This window comes from Microcebus murinus, chromosome 14, assembly GCF_040939455.1.
Source record: "Microcebus murinus isolate Inina chromosome 14, M.murinus_Inina_mat1.0, whole genome shotgun sequence".
NCBI classification, from domain to species: domain Eukaryota; kingdom Metazoa; phylum Chordata; class Mammalia; order Primates; family Cheirogaleidae; genus Microcebus; species Microcebus murinus.
The window spans coordinates 13,029,427-13,046,676 of NC_134117.1; the positions used below are offsets into that span (position 1 = coordinate 13,029,427).

Below are 17,250 nucleotides of genomic sequence, written 5' to 3' on the forward strand. Positions count from 1 at the left end.
TTGGTACCGTGCTCACTGGCCGAGAAACCTTGCCCACAGCCGGCACTCATAGTCTGCAGGATAGTTTGTGCTGTGCATTACCGACGAATCCAGGCCAGGTGTGGTGGCTCACACCTGTAATCCTAGCACTCTGGGAGGCCGAGGCGGACAGATTGCTCAAGGTCAGGAGTTCAAATCCAGCCTGAGCAAGAGCGAGACCCCATTTCTACTATAAATAGAAAGAAATTAATTGGCCAACTAATATATATATATAGAAAAAATTAGCCGGGCATGGTGGCACATGCCTGTAGTCCCAGCTACTCGGGAGGCTGAGGCAGGGGGATCGCTTGAGCCCAGGAGTTTGAGGTTGCTGTGAGCTAGGCTGATGCCACGGCACTCACTCTAGCCTGGGCAACAAAGTGAGACTCTGTCTCAAAAAAAACCAACAAATCCATTTTGCTCTTATGTGATGAGGAAAGCTTTAAAGCACTGAAAGCTTATTTTACTTTACAGGCAGCTTTACTTGTAATGTTAATCAGAATAGGTAACATACACATATATGATTTCATTACGTTATTTTTAAATGTTCACAATTTTATTTTGATAAATGAAAAATTAGAAAAGTCATATCATGGCTGTCAGCTAAAGTCAACACTTGGCCGTGCACCTTCATATCCCGGCTGTCGGCTAAAGTCGCTGTGCGCGTTCATCTGTGGCTATCGACTATAGTCAACGCTGGTACTGAAGTGGTTAAATACCTGATGTTAGTGTATTCATGCATTGTTCCCAGTAGTGTGATGGTTGTTAAAAAAATATTTATTTGCTCTTTTACTATATGCCAGGCATGTGCCTGGCACATATGACATGCAACCCCCTTAAGGAGTTTACAAATGGAATATATAGAGAAGTGAGCCAGCAATTACCATATGGAGAGGCAAGTGTTGAGATTGGAAAGGTCCTGGGTGAGTGGGAGAATAGTGGGGAAGCCTCAAATCAAGTCTTAGGGGGTGTGGATAATGGGAGTGAGGAAAGACTTCCTGGAAGAATTGATGTCTACACAGAGATTTAAGAATGAATAGGAGTTACACAGACAGGAAGATAGGGAAAATATCATCCCAGGAAGAGGAAGAGTTTGTGCCAGCATCCAGCAGCATCAGAAATCAGGGCCCTCTTGGGAGAGAGGCCAGACTGTAGAGTTCCAGAAGGAGCATGGTGAGAGATGAGGCTGGAGTCCAAGGAGACAACCAGACCAAGTGGGACCTGGCAAGGCTCACTAAGGATGGTGGATTCTGTCTTGGGGACCACTGAAGAATGCTTGTTTGATTTGTACTTTGGAAAGATCAAGGAGATTGAAGAGAGGTGACAGGTCTGGGGGACCCCACTGGGAGGAGGAAGACCAGTTTGGAAGCTTCAGAACTGTTCAGTCCTCATCTCCTTGTTTGTCATCTCTCCTGCCATATCTGGTTAGGAGCAGATACAGAACTTAAAGATGATAGAAAAAGCAGTAATTGTTGGTACTTTGTTCATGGGCCTTGATGTCTGCTTAAATGATCACAATGACATCAGCAGGATTAATAATGGACATGATGACAGTGTCATGTAAACAATATTTCCAAGCTCAAATTTGTAGCAAAATTCAACAGTCATTTGTGATTCTCTAGGCCAACTCCAAATTTTAGATTTTTATCAACATATACAAAAGATTTATTGGATATTTGACAATGATGATAAAAGCAAGGAATGCATTTTATTACCATTAGATTTTATTAGCAGTAAGACTCAGTGGTCAAATGACAGCAGCCTCCTAACATGGAGTGAGAGTGAGCAGAACTTCCTCCCTCACAGTTTCTAGACTACAGAAGTTGAACCTGTGGAGCAAAAACAATAAAACGTTACCTCTTCCTGGCACACATCTGGAGTCTTGAGCATGAAGAGAGCATCTGCTCTCCCCTCAGTCTGAGCAAGGGCACACCCTGTGTCTGAGATTGGACAATGGCTAAGGGAAGACCTCTTTTGTTTAAAAAGCTGAATTCTCATTTAAAATTTTGTTTTCTGCTTGTGCAATAGCTGAGAGAGGAGTTTGTCAATAGACACCCCAAAGAACAGGAAGGGCTGTTACCAAACACTTTGCACATGTGTACCAATGCAACTGAGGAAGACCAACTAGGGTCACTAGCATGAAAACTGGTAAAAAATTCCAAGGTGCTAGTGTTAAGCTGGCTAACCATTCTTACTTTAATTCAATATTTGAAAATAATTGACTAGTTTTTCTCATTAAGACTGAATAATACTTAGAATGCTTTGGAGATAGTTTTCTTTAGTAAAATATTTTAGTATACATAAAGCAACTGAAACACAAAACATGCTCAGAAAATGCTTTTTTCCCTTTCGTGTTCACTTCCTCTGCGTGTTCTGATGACTGGCAGCATCACAAATAGGAAATTAAAAATTAGGACCCAAGAAATGAAGGCCACCCAGACTCTATATATTATTAAAATTGAACTGAATTTGTTTTGTAGTAGTAAAGAACTTGCTGGAGTAAAACTCCTTGCATTGAACTTCTGGCATAGTACCTTCATTTAATTATTTTAAAATCAGGATAATAAAAATACCTTCCTCATAGGGTATATATTTTTATTTTAACAGCTTTATTGAACTTTAATTTACCTAGAATAAACTGCACATATTTAAAGTGCTAACTTTTCTCACACACACAACACACATACACCTCTGAAACCATCACTAAAATCAAGACTGTAGACATATCTATCACCCCTAAATTTTCTTCCTGTGTCTTTATAGTCTTTGTAATTCCTTCTTCTCACCCCTCCAGTCTTCTCTCCCCAAGGCACTCACTGGTCTGATGACACTACTGAGTAGTTTGAATTGTTTAGAGTTTTATATGAATAGAATCTAAGGTCTTTTGTCTAATTTCCATATTCAATATAATTATTTTGAGATTCATCCATGTTGTTGCTTATATCACTAGTCATTCCTTGTGCTGCTGAGTAGTATTCAATTGTGTGGATACACCACAGTTTGTTTATCCATTCCCCTCTTGGTAGACATATGGGTTGTTTTCAGTTCTTGGTTATTAAAATAAAAGCTGTTATGGCTATTCAGTATATAACTTTATATGCACATATGCTTTCTTAACTCTTTGGTAAATGTCTGAGTGAAATGGTTGCATCAAATCATAGGTAGGTGTATGTCTGTTTTTTGTTGATGTTGTGTTTTTTTTTTTTAGTTTTTGAGACAGGGTCTTGCTCTGTTGCCCAGGCGGAGTACAATTATGACCATAGCTCACTGAAACATTTGACATCTGGGCTCAAGGTGATCCTCCTACCTCAGCCTCCCTGGTAGCTAGGACTGGACTATAGGTCTATGCCATCATACCTGGCTAATTTTTTTGTAGAGATGAGGTCTTACTATTGCCCTGGCTGGTCTCTAACTCTTGGCCTCAAATGGTCCTTCCACCTCAGCCTCCCAAAGTGCTGGGATTATAGGTGTGAGTATGTCTGGCTTTTTAAGAAACCGCCAAACTACTTTCCAAACTGGTTGTAACATTTTATATTCCCATCAGCAGTGTATGGGAGTTCAAGATTCTTCATATCCTCAACAATGCTTGATATTGGCAATCTTCTTAATTTTTCTTAATTTTAGCCATTTAAATAGGTTTATGGTGGTATCTCATTCTGGTTTTAATTAGCATTTTCCTAATGACTAACAGTATATCTTTTTCTGTTCTTTCATCTTGTGAAATTTATTTGTGTTTTTTATGTAAAGTAAGAACCAAATGACATGATGACAGAAGCAGCACAGTGCTTGCCTTAGAACTTGGATTAATACTCAAACATGCTTGGGTTAATATTGGTATTATCATGATTACCCTTAGTTCGTTTTTCTGGTAGTTCCCCATAATAAACATGTTTTGACTCCCACACACTCTAGTCCTGGTTAGAAGTAAGGATTGACCTCCTGGACCTTTGTGTTCTATGTCACTAAAAGAAAACCAGTGACACAGAGCAGCCTATTTCTGTTCCTTCCTAAATGAAATGTGTTCATGACAAATTAAGTGACAATTTGGTAGCTCAAGAAGTTTGGGGAAGATGGACACATTAAGCATACACATAGTGCAGGGCCCAGCTGCCAAATGAAACATTCTTTTCACCTTAGGATCATGCAGCTGGTTCTCACTCTAACACTTAATTTGTATCAGACAGCACAACATTTATCTGCAAATCTGTAAAAGGTGTTTTCCTGAAGTTCTGCACTTTCTCCTAAAAGAACAAAAGGCACTGGGAAGCAACTGTGACTGGGGACTGGATGAGCCACCGTGGGAGGTTTAACTTAAAGTAGACTTTTAGTAGCAACAGAATTATAAATCCCTTTGGATTTTCATTACTTACAGTTTTCCATCATTTGTTTCCACTGTGATCTTAGATGCTCCCACTCTGGGTAGAGTTGGGTTGATCACGTTGTTATACCAAATAAATTTAACCTTCTGCACGTCCCCAACCTCAACATCTGCGTCAAACTCATTGGAATGAGTACTCTCTGGTCTGAGAGAGCCCCTTAGGAGTAAAGAAGTTAACAAAAACATACATGAGCATATTTAAACATACATATAAATAAACATACATATAATCTCATATATGCATATATATTTCTAAAATCAGCTTACGTTGCATCTCTAGCTAAGTTGATTGGTACTCCATTTGTCATTCTAATGTATTAAATAAATTCAGACATGTTGTTAACTCAGAGCTAGTCCATTTGCCATCAATGACTTATATTACTTTAAAGTCACCTTTGCCTTAATCAAACTTCAAACATGGTAAGTCACAATCCTCCCACAATTTAACAGATAATAATATTATCTTTTACCATCTGTTTTGTGGGCAGAATAACTACTGATTATAAATCAGATGCTAGGCATCAATGTAAACATTAATAGTTTTCTCAGAAAATAACATGAACAAAATCAGAAACTGAATTTTGAATAGTATTAAGATGCAAGTGTGACAAAATTTCTTCCTTTTTATTCATAACAGTACTTGACTCCCATATATTAATGAATCAACAAACTCTTATGCTGATAACATGTTATACATACACAGTTTTCCAACATTGAAGAAGCTTAGAGTGATATATTACTCACTTGAAAATTTCATACTGCTTAGAGTTTCCTTTATTTCCAAACAAGGAAACCAGCACATGTCCTGTAACTTTTCTTCCAGACAGTGTGACAGTTACTTTATACCTCCAACCTGCAAGGGGACAAAATTTGCAAAATGTCACCTTGTAGGGAAGAGACACTGAAAGCAGGATCATTTGGATCCCAATATTGCTGAATTTTGAATAATTTATATATTATGTTGGTATTTTTTTCTAATAAAATAGTCATAGATATTCCATATTCCTTTATCTAAATATTCAGGGGATAGACATTGGGTAGTGGGGGCTGTGTAGAATTTTTCCAAAGTTAATAGATGATTTTTTTCAAGTCAAGGGACTAAGTGTAATACATTTTTGCTTCCAATTTTCAACCTAATAGTTTATTATTGAATGTTACAAGAACTTTATATTCAAAGATAGTGTTAAAGTAGTAGTGGGTGATATTTTCTTCAGTTTATTTTCATAGATGACCAAATTTTAAACTAATGCAATCTTTTTGTTTATTTTAAAAATTCTATAATTCAACTTTTTTTTTGCCCATTGGAAATATATTAATTTATGAAAGCCAAAAGAATGTTCCCTTGGGACTAGCCAATAGTGAACTACCAATTTTTGTCATTTAGGGGTAATCTGGGCAAATTGAATAGGGGAGGAAATTTGTCTTTAGCTTTATTATACAGTTAACCCATTAACTTCCATCCCAATAGTTTTGTTTCTCTATTACCCAGAAAAGAAACATAGAGCCTATCCCATCCCTCACCATTCCTACATCCTCTAATTCCTATCACCCATGGAGTCTACAATTCTAAATAGCTCTTGAATCTGCCAACTTCTTCCTGTTTCCACAACCTTTGTCATTTCTTTCTCCTGCATAACTTTCTGCTTGTAAAAATCCTCAGAATTTTGCCCAGTGAAATCTTTTGACTGACTACAAAGAGGCTGGAGCTGAGGAAGACTTCTGAATTCAGCATCAGAATAAAATATAATTAATTTTATTTTTATGTCATTAAGAATTCAGGCTCCAAACTCTGTTCTGCCACCATGATTAGCCATGATTACCTTGAGCCTAGCACTGAGTATTTTTCCACACTGGAGAGGAGTGTTTAAAGCTTTTATATAGAAAAGCAATTTCATATGTTTTCAGTGGACATGATAAAATGCATAGCATTCAGAATATAAAGTAAAGAAAATAGAAACTTACGGGCAAAATTACTGGCATCACCAGTGTTTAGATAAAATTTCTGGCCCACATCATTTGTTTTTCCACGAAATCTATCAGCATAATGGCCCATCTGTGGGCAGCCTCCACTTGGACAGGGGAAGCACTTGTTCTAGTGAAAACAAATAAATGATGAATGAGGATGCCTGTCTTTTAAGAGTACACCATTTCCCCCCCTGCACGTTGCAATTCAAATATTCTAAGGCCAATTCTGTTCTGATAGTAAAAGTGATATGCAAAATAGGATTTATTAGGAGGAAAATAGGCTCAAATGTCAGCCTTTTAAAAATAATTCCTTTAGCTCACGTTTAGCATATTAAGATCTGACGGATTCAGATCCCAGCATTCTCCCAGTATGAAGAGAAAATGCCCCAGGTGGCCTGTGGTTTAACCTTGAGGCTGATGTCTGGAAGAGACAGATATAACATAGGAAAATGTCCTCTTTTTCTTAACCAAGGAATTGTGGGAAGAAGAGATGGAGAGGGAGGAGCAGAGGTGGCAGGACAAGTGTCCCACTTCCCACTGTGAGGGGCGAGGCTACTCCACAGTCCAGGCAAGTGGTGCACTCCTGGGTCAGTGGACCCAATCATGGCCTCAGCACAGTCTCAGGGGTTGCACTGAACAAAAGCCAAGGGGAGCCAGGCAGGAAGAAATGGCCAAAGTTCTCTGAGGGCATTGCTGGAACCAGAAGAGTAGCTGAGCCCTAGACCTCATCTCTAAATGCCAGGAGTGTGCCCATCAATAAGGCAGAACTGATACTGCCCAGAGACCAGAGCTTCCATCAGACCCTGGGTGAATGCACCCCCAAGTTTTTCCCTCTTCTGAACACACATGGACCATCATCAGCAAGATCACCTGGCCCTCGGACTGGCTTGGAGAGAAGCTAGAAGTCCCAAAGGTGGAGAAATCTGCAAGAGTGAGACTTTTTTTTTTTTTCTTTTCTTTTCTTATAGAGCTAGGATGTCACTATATTGCCCAGGCTGGTCTCGAAAACCTGGCCTCAAGCACTCCTCTTGCCTTGGCCTCCCAAAGTGCTGGGATTATAGGCATGAGCTACTGCGCCCAGCTGTATTTTCTTATAAAAATGCTGAGTATCACTTAGGAGAACTGTATATTATTGAATCAGTCTAAGTTTTAACAGGATGAGACCTAAAGGTTTTTAGTTTGTTTCTTTATTTTTTTTTCCTCATTCCCTAGTGTTGGATATCAGGCAAGAAGATAAAAATAAAGTTAAAACAAAGAAAGAGCAGGGGGCTTCTGTTTTAACTTATATGCAAGCAGTAGTGTGAATAAAATTTGTACCTCCTCTCCTATAATAGTTCACATTTTTGAATGCTAATTAGTATATTTTTAGCTCTGGGCTAAGCAATTAACATATCTGTTTTCATTAATTCCTCCCACAAAATATGTTGAGTCTACCATTTTTATTTATCTATGTAGATGATGAAACTTCATTAGAGAAGTATTTTGCCTAAAATCATTCAGCTATTTAGTGGTGAAACCAGGGTTCAAGTACTCTCTCTTACTCACTAAGGTGTATCTCCTTGGTAGTTATGATTTTACCTGGCACATTGTTACTGAAAATTTTCTTCAATAAATGGCATTGGTTTCAAATTTTGATTTGAATAATTTATGGTGAAAAGAAAAACAATAGACAATAGATGTCATATTTGGAATCACATGTAAGAACTCAACTGAAATATCAAGAGGATACCAAATAAGATGAAAACTCAAAAAAATCTTGGCAATTTTGAGATTGCACAAAAATGTCCACATGTCCATACTTATATAGTTTAAAAGTTCAGCACTTATGAAATTTTCTCCATATTCATCAGCATCCTATTGACATAGCTCAGATTTCCATAGACTGGCTATTTTTTGTTTGTTTACTTAGGATTATTTCTAAAACAAGTTTGAACTCTTACCTGATGTGTACAGACATGATAGAGACAAAACAGACATGGGACATTTCTATTTATAAGCCCATTTCTCTAAAGTCCTCAAATTTATCACTATTATTAATAAAACACATATCTACAATTAAAGGTATAGTAAGTAGGAAAGTATAAACCATTCATTGAATGATGTTATGTACAAGGAATCACACCAGTCATGAGAAGTGATAGTCATGAAATTCTTTAAGTGGAAGGTGGAGTTTACTTACTGCACTGAAAACACTGTAAGAGGAACAAGAGAATCCAGCAAAGCCATCAGGATTGTCGATGCTGTCAGCATAATATTTGTAGCTTCTTAGGTGATTACAGGCCACAAAATCACGAGTTCCTTTGAAATCAGACATGATTATACATTAATAACAGACTTTATTTTTCCAAGTTAATGTCATGATCAGAATATAGTTGTTGAATAGATTTCTCTAATTAGTGTGAACTCACAGGTCACAGAGTAAGTTATGAAGTATATTTATGATTTGTGATACAATCAGAAGGACTCTTTAAGACTAGAATAGGTAGCATTATAGCTAAATGAAATGAAAAATAACTTTAGAAGGAAAAGAATGCTCCACATAGATATAAGTGTAACTTAAGAAGGTATTCCTTGAATTGGATTCTTGGAAAGTTGACTGCAACTATGCTTTCTTTCCCATGGTCTCCTCATGCCCATTTCTCCCAATGAAAACCTACATCTCAGGGATATAATTAAAAGTCTTTTGTTATATAAAATCTGAGAACCGTGTAATTCCAAAGTATTTAGTAAGTTTAGTAAAACCAAACACAAACGTTCTCCCAAGAAAATATCTTTGAACTCATAATAATTTTACCTTCCCAGATCCCATCTATGTCAACAATCTGAGAGAGAATGTTCTTCTGACACCCGGGCATGTCTATTCCTCCATTCGGAAAGAAATCTAGGTGGCCCACAGTTTGGCTCATTCCAAAACCTGAAGAATTTTTAAAATAAAGGAAGGCTTATGTTAATGTTTAGACTTAAGACATGAAAACCCTCTAGGTGGACAATTGAGGAACCTACCCAGATTGGGGATTATGGGAGCACCATCTGTGTGAATTACATCCACAAACTGGGCATCGCTGGGATCCAGTCGGACTAACTCAGGTGTGCCCGCAAAGCAAGGTTCAGCTGGATCCAACCCTAAAGTAAATAGGATGTATCATTAATTATCTGTCAGTGTTCATGCACAATCTCCTTTCTTCATTACAGTTACAGTCCTGAGTGCAAGTATTGGCTGTAATCATGTGTTATGCCTGGACACAGAGACTGGCCTCAATCTCCTGGGCTCCAATGATCCTTCTGTCTAAGCCTCCTGAGTGGCTGGGACTATTTGCACACCTCCATGCCTGGCAGCTTTCACTGTTTTGACCAACCTGTGATGCGTCCAACGGTTCCATTGGTCCTCCTTCCGGCCTCACCAGCAGCGTGGGCACCCAGGCTGTGGCCAATGATGTGAACATTGGAAGGTGAGTATCCAAATGAAGACTGTTGGAAAGAGGACCTCTTTAGAATGTTTTCAAGTACAGTTATGCATTACTTAATGACAGAGATACATTCTAGGAAATTCATCCTTAGGCAATTTTGTTGTGTGAACATCATAAAGTGAATTTACACAACCTAGATGTTATAGCCTTCTACACACCTAGGCTATATGGTATAGCTTATTGCTCCTAGGCTATCAACCTGTGCAGCATGTGACTGTACTGAATGCAGGGTCTCATTATATTGCCCAGACTGGCCTTGAACTTCTGGGCTCAAATTCTTTTCCTGCCTCAGCTTCCTGAATAGCTGGGACTACATGCACACCACCATGCCTGGCAGCTTTCACTGTTTTGACCAACCTGTGATGCAGCCAATGGTTCCAGTAGGCAACTGGAACACAATGGTAAATATTTGTCTGTCTAAGCATATCTAAACATAGAACAGGTACAGTAAAAATACCATATAAAAGATAAAAAAAGTATGCCTGCATGTGGTACTTACCATGAATGGAGCTTGCAGAACTGGAAGTTGCCCTGGGTGAGTCAGTGAGTGATGGTGAGTGAATGTGAAGGCCTAGGACATTACTGTACACTACTGTGGACTTTATAAACACTGTTCACTTAGACTACAATAAATTTATAAAAAATATTTCTTCCTCAATATTAACCTTAGCTTACTATAACTTTTATGAAATTTTTAACTTTTTTAACCTTTTGACTTTTTTTATAACAATACTTAGCTTAAAACAAACACATTGTAAACCTGTACAAAAATATTTTCTTTATATCCTTCATCTATAAGCTTTTTTCTATTGTTAAAATATATTTTTTTTACTTTTCAAACTTTTTAATTAAAAACTAAGACATAGGCTGGCTCACACCTGTAATCCTAGCACTCTGGGAGGCCGAGGAGGGAGGATTGCTCAAGTTCAGGAGTTCGAAACCAGCCTGAGCAAGAGCGAGACCCCGTCTCTACTAAAAATAGAAAGAAATTAATTGGCCAACTAAAAACATATAGAAAAAAATTAGCCAGGTATGGTGGCACATGCCTGTAGTCCCAGCTACTTGGGAGACTGAGGCAGTAGGATCCCTTGAGCCCAGGAGTTTGAGGTTGCTGTGAGCTACGCTGGCGCCCCGACACTCTAGACCGGGCAACACAGTGAGACTCTGTCTCAGAAAAAAAAAAAAATTAAGACATAAATATACACATATCACTGTCTTCCACCTCCACACCTTGTCCCATTGGAAGGTCTTCTGAGGCAATAACACATATGGAGCTGTCATTGATGATAACAATGCCTTCTTCTGTAATATCTCCTGAAGGACCAGCCTGAGGCTGTTTTACAGTTAATTTTTAAAAAAAATAAGTAGAAGGAGTATACTCTAAAATAATGATTAAAAAGTATAGTCTAGTAAATACATAAACCAGTAACATACTCATTTATTGTCATGATCAAGTACTATGTACTATACATAATTGAATGTCTATATTTTTATATGACTGGCAGCAGAATAAGTTTTACACCAGTATCACCATAAACATGTCAGTAATACATTGTGCCACAACATCACAACTGCTGTGATGTCACTAGGCCATAGGAATTTTTTAGTTCCATTATAGTCTTATGGAACCACCATCATATATGCAGCCTGTCATTGACCTAAACATCATTATGTGGTACTTGACTGTATTGCAGAATTCAAGATGGGCAGAGAAAGGGAACCTCTAAAAACTTTAACTTTAAAAAGGCACTCTAATCCTTAAAAGAAAATGACTTTTATGGGTTTTTTCACAGTTATAATGGAAAATGGAAATGAGCTTAACTGTTAAAGTAGTGGAAGGGGATCTATTTTGTTTTTCTACTATGTAGAGAGAACTCTTGATAGACATGAGGAGTTGTTAACCAGAGATGATGAAGCAAGTATTTGCATTAGAAAATAATAATGAAGGCAATTACTTAAGACCATTCAAGTATAATATTTTCTGTGTTTTTTGATAACCAAATCAGTTTAGGTTAGTATCATTGTGCTTCTCTTCAAAAAACAAAAATAAAAACAAACTAGTTTAATCTCGAGGTTGACATTGTCATGTCAACTTAGTAATAACTGGTAAAATTGAAACAAATAGTAGTTGAATTCAGTAGAAACAAACTACTCAGTTGCTTGAATAAGTTAATTAAAAAAAAACTAGTTTAGTGACATAACTGGGGTTATTAATAATGCCCCCAAACTACATTTTTTTTTTTTTTGCGGTTTTCTTTTCAACCCAGGGGAAAGCCAAGTCTTTGTAGTGAAATTATGTCTTCATAAAAGATCATACCTACAGCTTTGTTTTGGAAGTGAATCCAAAGAGCAATGGGTATGGTTTTTTTATGCAATCCAGGGGTAGTTACCTGAAGAACTTCAACAAAATAAGCCACTTCTGCACCCACAATCCGGATATTCTGTGAGGCCTGTGTGTATCCAGTTCGGGAGCCACTTTTCCAGTCCACACAGAAACAGTTCACACTTTCCACCTGGAACAGTTTCTGATGGAAGAGACATAATAAATAGGTAAATAATATAGGATCTTTATTAATTAACACATTTGAGGACAAAAATCAATTCCCTTCTTGACCTACATAATATCATGTCACTTTTAACCCCAAAGCAATGAACAAAACTTCTGGTCTCTTATGGATATGGCTCTAAGCTGAAGGTTTGGCTGTAGTGGGAACTGGAATCTTGGGATTTCTACTGAAAAAGATACATAGACATTTAATTTGAAATAAAATGTATTACAACCCATGTGATACAATGGATTGTTCATTAGGTCATCCTAAATGGCATAAAATTACATCATCCCTTACTAGGATGCACCCAAGGACATTTTCTGTCTTATTCACTGCTATATCAGCAGTGTCTAGTTTGTGGAACATAGCAGGTGCACAATAATATTTGCTAAATGAAGGAAAGACTATGTTAAGACCACTTAAATGAATATGTTGAAAGTAGTAAGCTTTTCTGTGATAGAAAGACTAATCAAACTTTTTGGATGAATATGTTGTATTGTACATCACTGAGGAGTTATTTCACATAAAAAACATACTGTACCAGGTAATCTACTGGAAACCCTGTTTGATGGGCATTTTATGAATGTTAATTCTGGTAGAAATTTTGTTTGTTTGAGTGGGTGTTTAAACATATCCCCAACTTTCTCCTGAAAGAATTGGAGAATAATGAAGAAATCTTAGAAATCATCTTCATCTCCTTCATTTTACCAAAGGAAAAATCCAAAGAAAGGAAAGGGTTGGTGAATGAATGTCATAGTTAGCTAAGGAGAAAGTCAGGACTGAAATCTAGGATGTTTGTCCTTCTAGTTTAATCTGCTTGTTTCTCCATCTTAAAGCAACAGTTTTGTCAAAGCCAAACCAAGTAAAAGAAGAACACAACTGCTTCCAGGATCTTGGGAGCAAATGTTATACACATATCTAACAAAGCTATATTCCTTTTGAATGAAAAAAATCACATTTTTCTTCACTGTTGTATAGAAATTTATTATTACCCTCCCCCCAGTAATCATCAGCTTTAAATTATTTTGGAAGACAAATTGTGGTTTTACTGCACAAGTTTATTAAAACTTGTGAAGGGAATGGACTCTAGTGTGTTATATCTCTCTTCAGGACTAATGGATAAGCTCTGCAGTTGACTCATTCAGCTGTTGGTTTGAGCCATAGATGGGCCTAAAATTGAATGGGTTTAGGAGGACCTTTGTGTCTTTCTTATTGATACCTCTGAGGAAATGGCTACTCCTTTGTTCCACAGACGGTGAAAGAAATTCGATGCATACATGAATAAATACACAAATAGATGAAATAATAACTAGAAGTTACTAGCATAATTTATTCTATTTGATTTTCTGTCTTTTAATTCTTCATTATCAAAGGGCACCTAGCCAAAGGCAAATTAAAGAAAATAGGATCACTGGTGTTGAAATAACAGAAGCCAGAAATGAAAATCTGCAGTTTTCCTAGATGTTGTTACCAAAGAAGATCAAAGAGTAGCAAGTGGAAATCAGAGGAAAAGAATGAGTTCAGGCAAAATGAGATTGCTTAGCTCTTCACATGGAAATTAAAAGGTAATGAAAAAACAGAGGCCTATGACCAGCTGGTATGTGTTGGTATGGCAGTATCTGTTGCTAACATTTTGAAATATCTCTGTATTAGTTATTGAATAACCACTGCCTGGAACCACCAAATGCCTGCTAACCTAGCTGCCCTGACCATCCCAGGGCCCCTCATCCCACCACCACCTCTGGGACCTCCCCTAGGAACCTCAAGCCCAGCAGGGGTCAGAGGATCCTCCAGTGCTGTAATGACCAGCATTTTTCTGCATTGGTTATGGTCAGTGCCTTACAGGTTGTTAATTGTCACTCTGGAAACAACCTTTCCTTTCTAGATTACCATGTCTTACCTGGCATATACTGGCCAGCCAGCCTTCTTCTCCCTTGTCTATGAATCCATGAATAATAAAGCGGGTTTTTCTGTCTGTGTTGAAATTGGAGTCACTGATAATTGATGGATCTGCAACAATTTCCTATTTTGGACAAAAAAGTGTTTCATATTATTTCTTATAGTATCCAACAGAACCAAGTGTACATGGAGGGAGGTGGTAGGTAGGAAAAGATTGCTGAGATTAGGATCCTTGTGAATAAGGATACTTCTGTTACAGCCACACTATTCATAATCTTTATCACATTACTGTTTGCCAGTCATCACATTTGCAGTTGTTCAATTGGGATTGTATGTCTGCTGTAGTCTTGTTGGTAAAGATCTTGTCTTCACACAGTGGAAGGCTGTGTGTATGTGTGTGTGTATATGTGTGTATCTACACATATATGTATCTCTATATTAGAGATACATATAAATATAATCTTGGGAGATTTCATATATATAATATTGGAAGAGTTTATACATTATATATATATATATAAATATCTCCTCATATTTAGAATATTTATTAAATGGTGCCATGGTAGTAGGACAATAATAATATGAGGTTAATGGACCTTTTAGAAACAATTTACATAAAATGATACTTAAGCTCTCTGCCCTGAAAGTCTACAAAGATGCAAATTCCATTCTGACTTGTTGTCTTTAGAAGACTTGAGTATTCAGTATCCTTATTACATAAAACATTTAGGACTGAGTCCTGAAAACAGTGAGCATTCTTACTTGGAAGTTGTTTGGGTTCTCATTAGTGTATAGGAGGAAGCGGGTGTTGACATCTTTTGGAGTCCAGGGCAATATTTTGAGGGGTCTTTCCACAATTCCTGCCCACGGGGAATCATCGCTGAAGCATCCAAGTCTTGGGTAGCAGACTTCTTTTCCTGCAATGCCCCAGAAGAGTTTTAAGGGTATTTGTTTAAACCAGAAAGCTCTTTTTAATAGACTCTCTGCCAAATACGATTTAATCGCATTTAATGGGAGATTTTACTCTTTTTTTTCTGAAAAAACCTCCTAGCTACACACTTATAAAGAGCTTCAAAAGACAACACCACTGTTACAGACAGGCCATTGTTCCTCATTTCTGCCACATAGCATCACCTCACTCTCCCTGTGTCTCTGCCCGGTCTCCATCTGGGACTCATTTTAGCCTCTAAACTCAGATGTTTTCCTTGGGCCATTGGTGCCCAGAAAGGAGCAGCTGTGTATCCCCAGGCCTTGATGAGGGAGTGAGGATCTCAATTCCTTGTAGCTACCACTGGCTTTGGGCTTCGAATGGAGAGTTAAAGTTTCTTGGAAAGGTTAGAACTGTATATTTCTATCTTTGCTGTGATGAAAGGCATCGCCATTCCTGGGGTGAAAAAGCTGCTCACAGACAATGAAACAAACAAATCCAGGGTTTGACACAACCCCATATGGGAACAACCTAAAGGGAGGGTTCTCTTTCCTACTTGAGGAGGATAAACTATATAAATGGTAGGAGTAAGAGTAGTAGCTGTTGTGGGTGCAGCATTTCTTGAAATCTTACTGTGCTAGGTGCTGGGAAAGATGGTTTACTTATCTTACCTAATTCTTATAATAATCCTATGAGAGATTCCACAATAATAATAATAATATCATTATCCCCATTTCATAGAGAAAGATACAGAAGCACCAAGGAGTTAAGGATTTTGCTCGGGGTGATGCAGTTGTAGGTGGTAAAACCAGGGTTCAAACCCCTAACTTGACCCCAAGCTAGGGGGCTAGGTTTGCCAAATAAAAATGTAAGTTCAATTTGAATTTCAGATAAACCATCAACATGTCACATATTCATTGTGGGAAATATTTGTTGTTTATCTGAAATTCAAATTTAATTGAGTATCTTAGATTTGATCTGGCAACCCTACTCCAAGCACATGTGCTCCTTATCAGGCAACTCCCTCACTTTATCCCCATAGTTGCTTAAATTCAGCTGTCGCAGTCCTTCTTGAAAGGATTGGACCGTGAATCTCTCCCAGCTCCACATAAATCTGTTTTCTTACCTGCTACTGCTCCCAGCAGCAGTGGAAGTGTCCAGAGTAGCAGCATCTACACAAAGTTAGAAACATGATTGAGTTTGGATTAAAAAGTTTTTTAAAAGATTGGCATAGTTCAAGTTCATTTAGATTTCTGGGGGAAAATGGGTAGATTCTGATAAATTGGGCCTGGAAATCGTGTTCCTGACTCACCGTGGCAGTTCCGTCAGGTTCCGCACACAAGCAGCTAGCACTGAAAGGTCCTTTTATAGGCAATCCTTATCTTTTTGAGCAGCACCATGGAAAAACAGCATGAAAAGAGAGAAAGTTCCAAGGATATATTTCTAATTTTTATCATAGGTAAACCAAAGTTGACAGAGTAGGTAAAGTTTCCCACAGTACTTGTAGGAAGATGAGAAAGGGGTAGATATTTGAGTATGTAATGCTCAGAATTACCATAATTTTCTTGTAGTGAAGGTTCTAGTGTTCCTGCCCCTTTTTCAGTTTATAATTCCCTGTGAAGATCTGTGGGCTTGCATGCAGCTGAAACATTTTCATAGATATGTAAGAGCAGTCTTGAAAACAAATACCAAGAATGTATTACCAACTCATGAAGTTTTTGTATAACCTTGCCTTTTTTCCCAAAAAGCAGCTGATATTTTATTTTGATAGTACATAGAACTAATTTATTTCTCAACAATAACATGGATGAAAGAATAAACAAGCTAACAAAAGGATTAGGGGTACTGGTGTAGTGCATAAGGGTGAAATTAGTGACCCCACTACCAGATGAAATTATGAATAAGATAAAAAATAAGATTTAACTTGGGAAAAATTATCTGAAAGAAAAGTGTTTAAAGGAAACTGGGATGTTTTTAGTGTGTGATGGATTTCTTACAATAAATTTTAAATACTACAATGACACTATATTTTTAAGAAAGCAGGGC

At 37.6% G+C, this 17,250-nt stretch overlaps 1 protein-coding gene across 1 annotated transcript; it reads right to left on the bottom strand.

Annotated features, from left to right (window-relative positions):
- Window positions 1-1,634: 1,634 nt before the first annotated feature.
- LOC105876942 (pancreatic triacylglycerol lipase) lies at window positions 1,635-16,603 on the bottom strand. The gene is made up of 13 exons (XM_076010373.1): window positions 16,517-16,603; window positions 16,331-16,376; window positions 15,039-15,193; window positions 14,278-14,400; window positions 12,219-12,353; window positions 9,718-9,829; window positions 9,365-9,484; window positions 9,156-9,275; window positions 8,541-8,659; window positions 6,359-6,488; window positions 5,141-5,249; window positions 4,389-4,553; window positions 1,635-1,847 (listed from the first exon to the last, which is right to left on the bottom strand). The coding sequence occupies exons 2-13, from the start codon at window positions 16,374-16,376 to the stop codon at window positions 1,784-1,786; spliced, it is 1,398 nt and encodes a 465-aa protein (XP_075866488.1). The 5' UTR covers window positions 16,517-16,603; the 3' UTR covers window positions 1,635-1,783.
- Window positions 16,604-17,250: the final 647 nt, after the last annotated feature.

Bases quoted from the DNA above. Each gene is read 5' to 3' on its own strand.
- LOC105876942 (XM_076010373.1), bottom strand. From the start codon at position 16,376: ATGCTGCTACTCTGGACACTTCCACTGCTGCTGGGAGCAGTAGCAG. The intron at 15,194-16,330 runs GTAAGAAAACAG...GGGGCATTGCAG, and splicing joins GCTGCTGGGAGCAGTAGCAG to GAAAAGAAGTCTGCTACCCA. The intron at 6,489-8,540 runs GTAAGTAAACTC...TGTTTTCACTAG, and splicing joins CTTACAGTGTTTTCAGTGCA to AACAAGTGCTTCCCCTGTCC.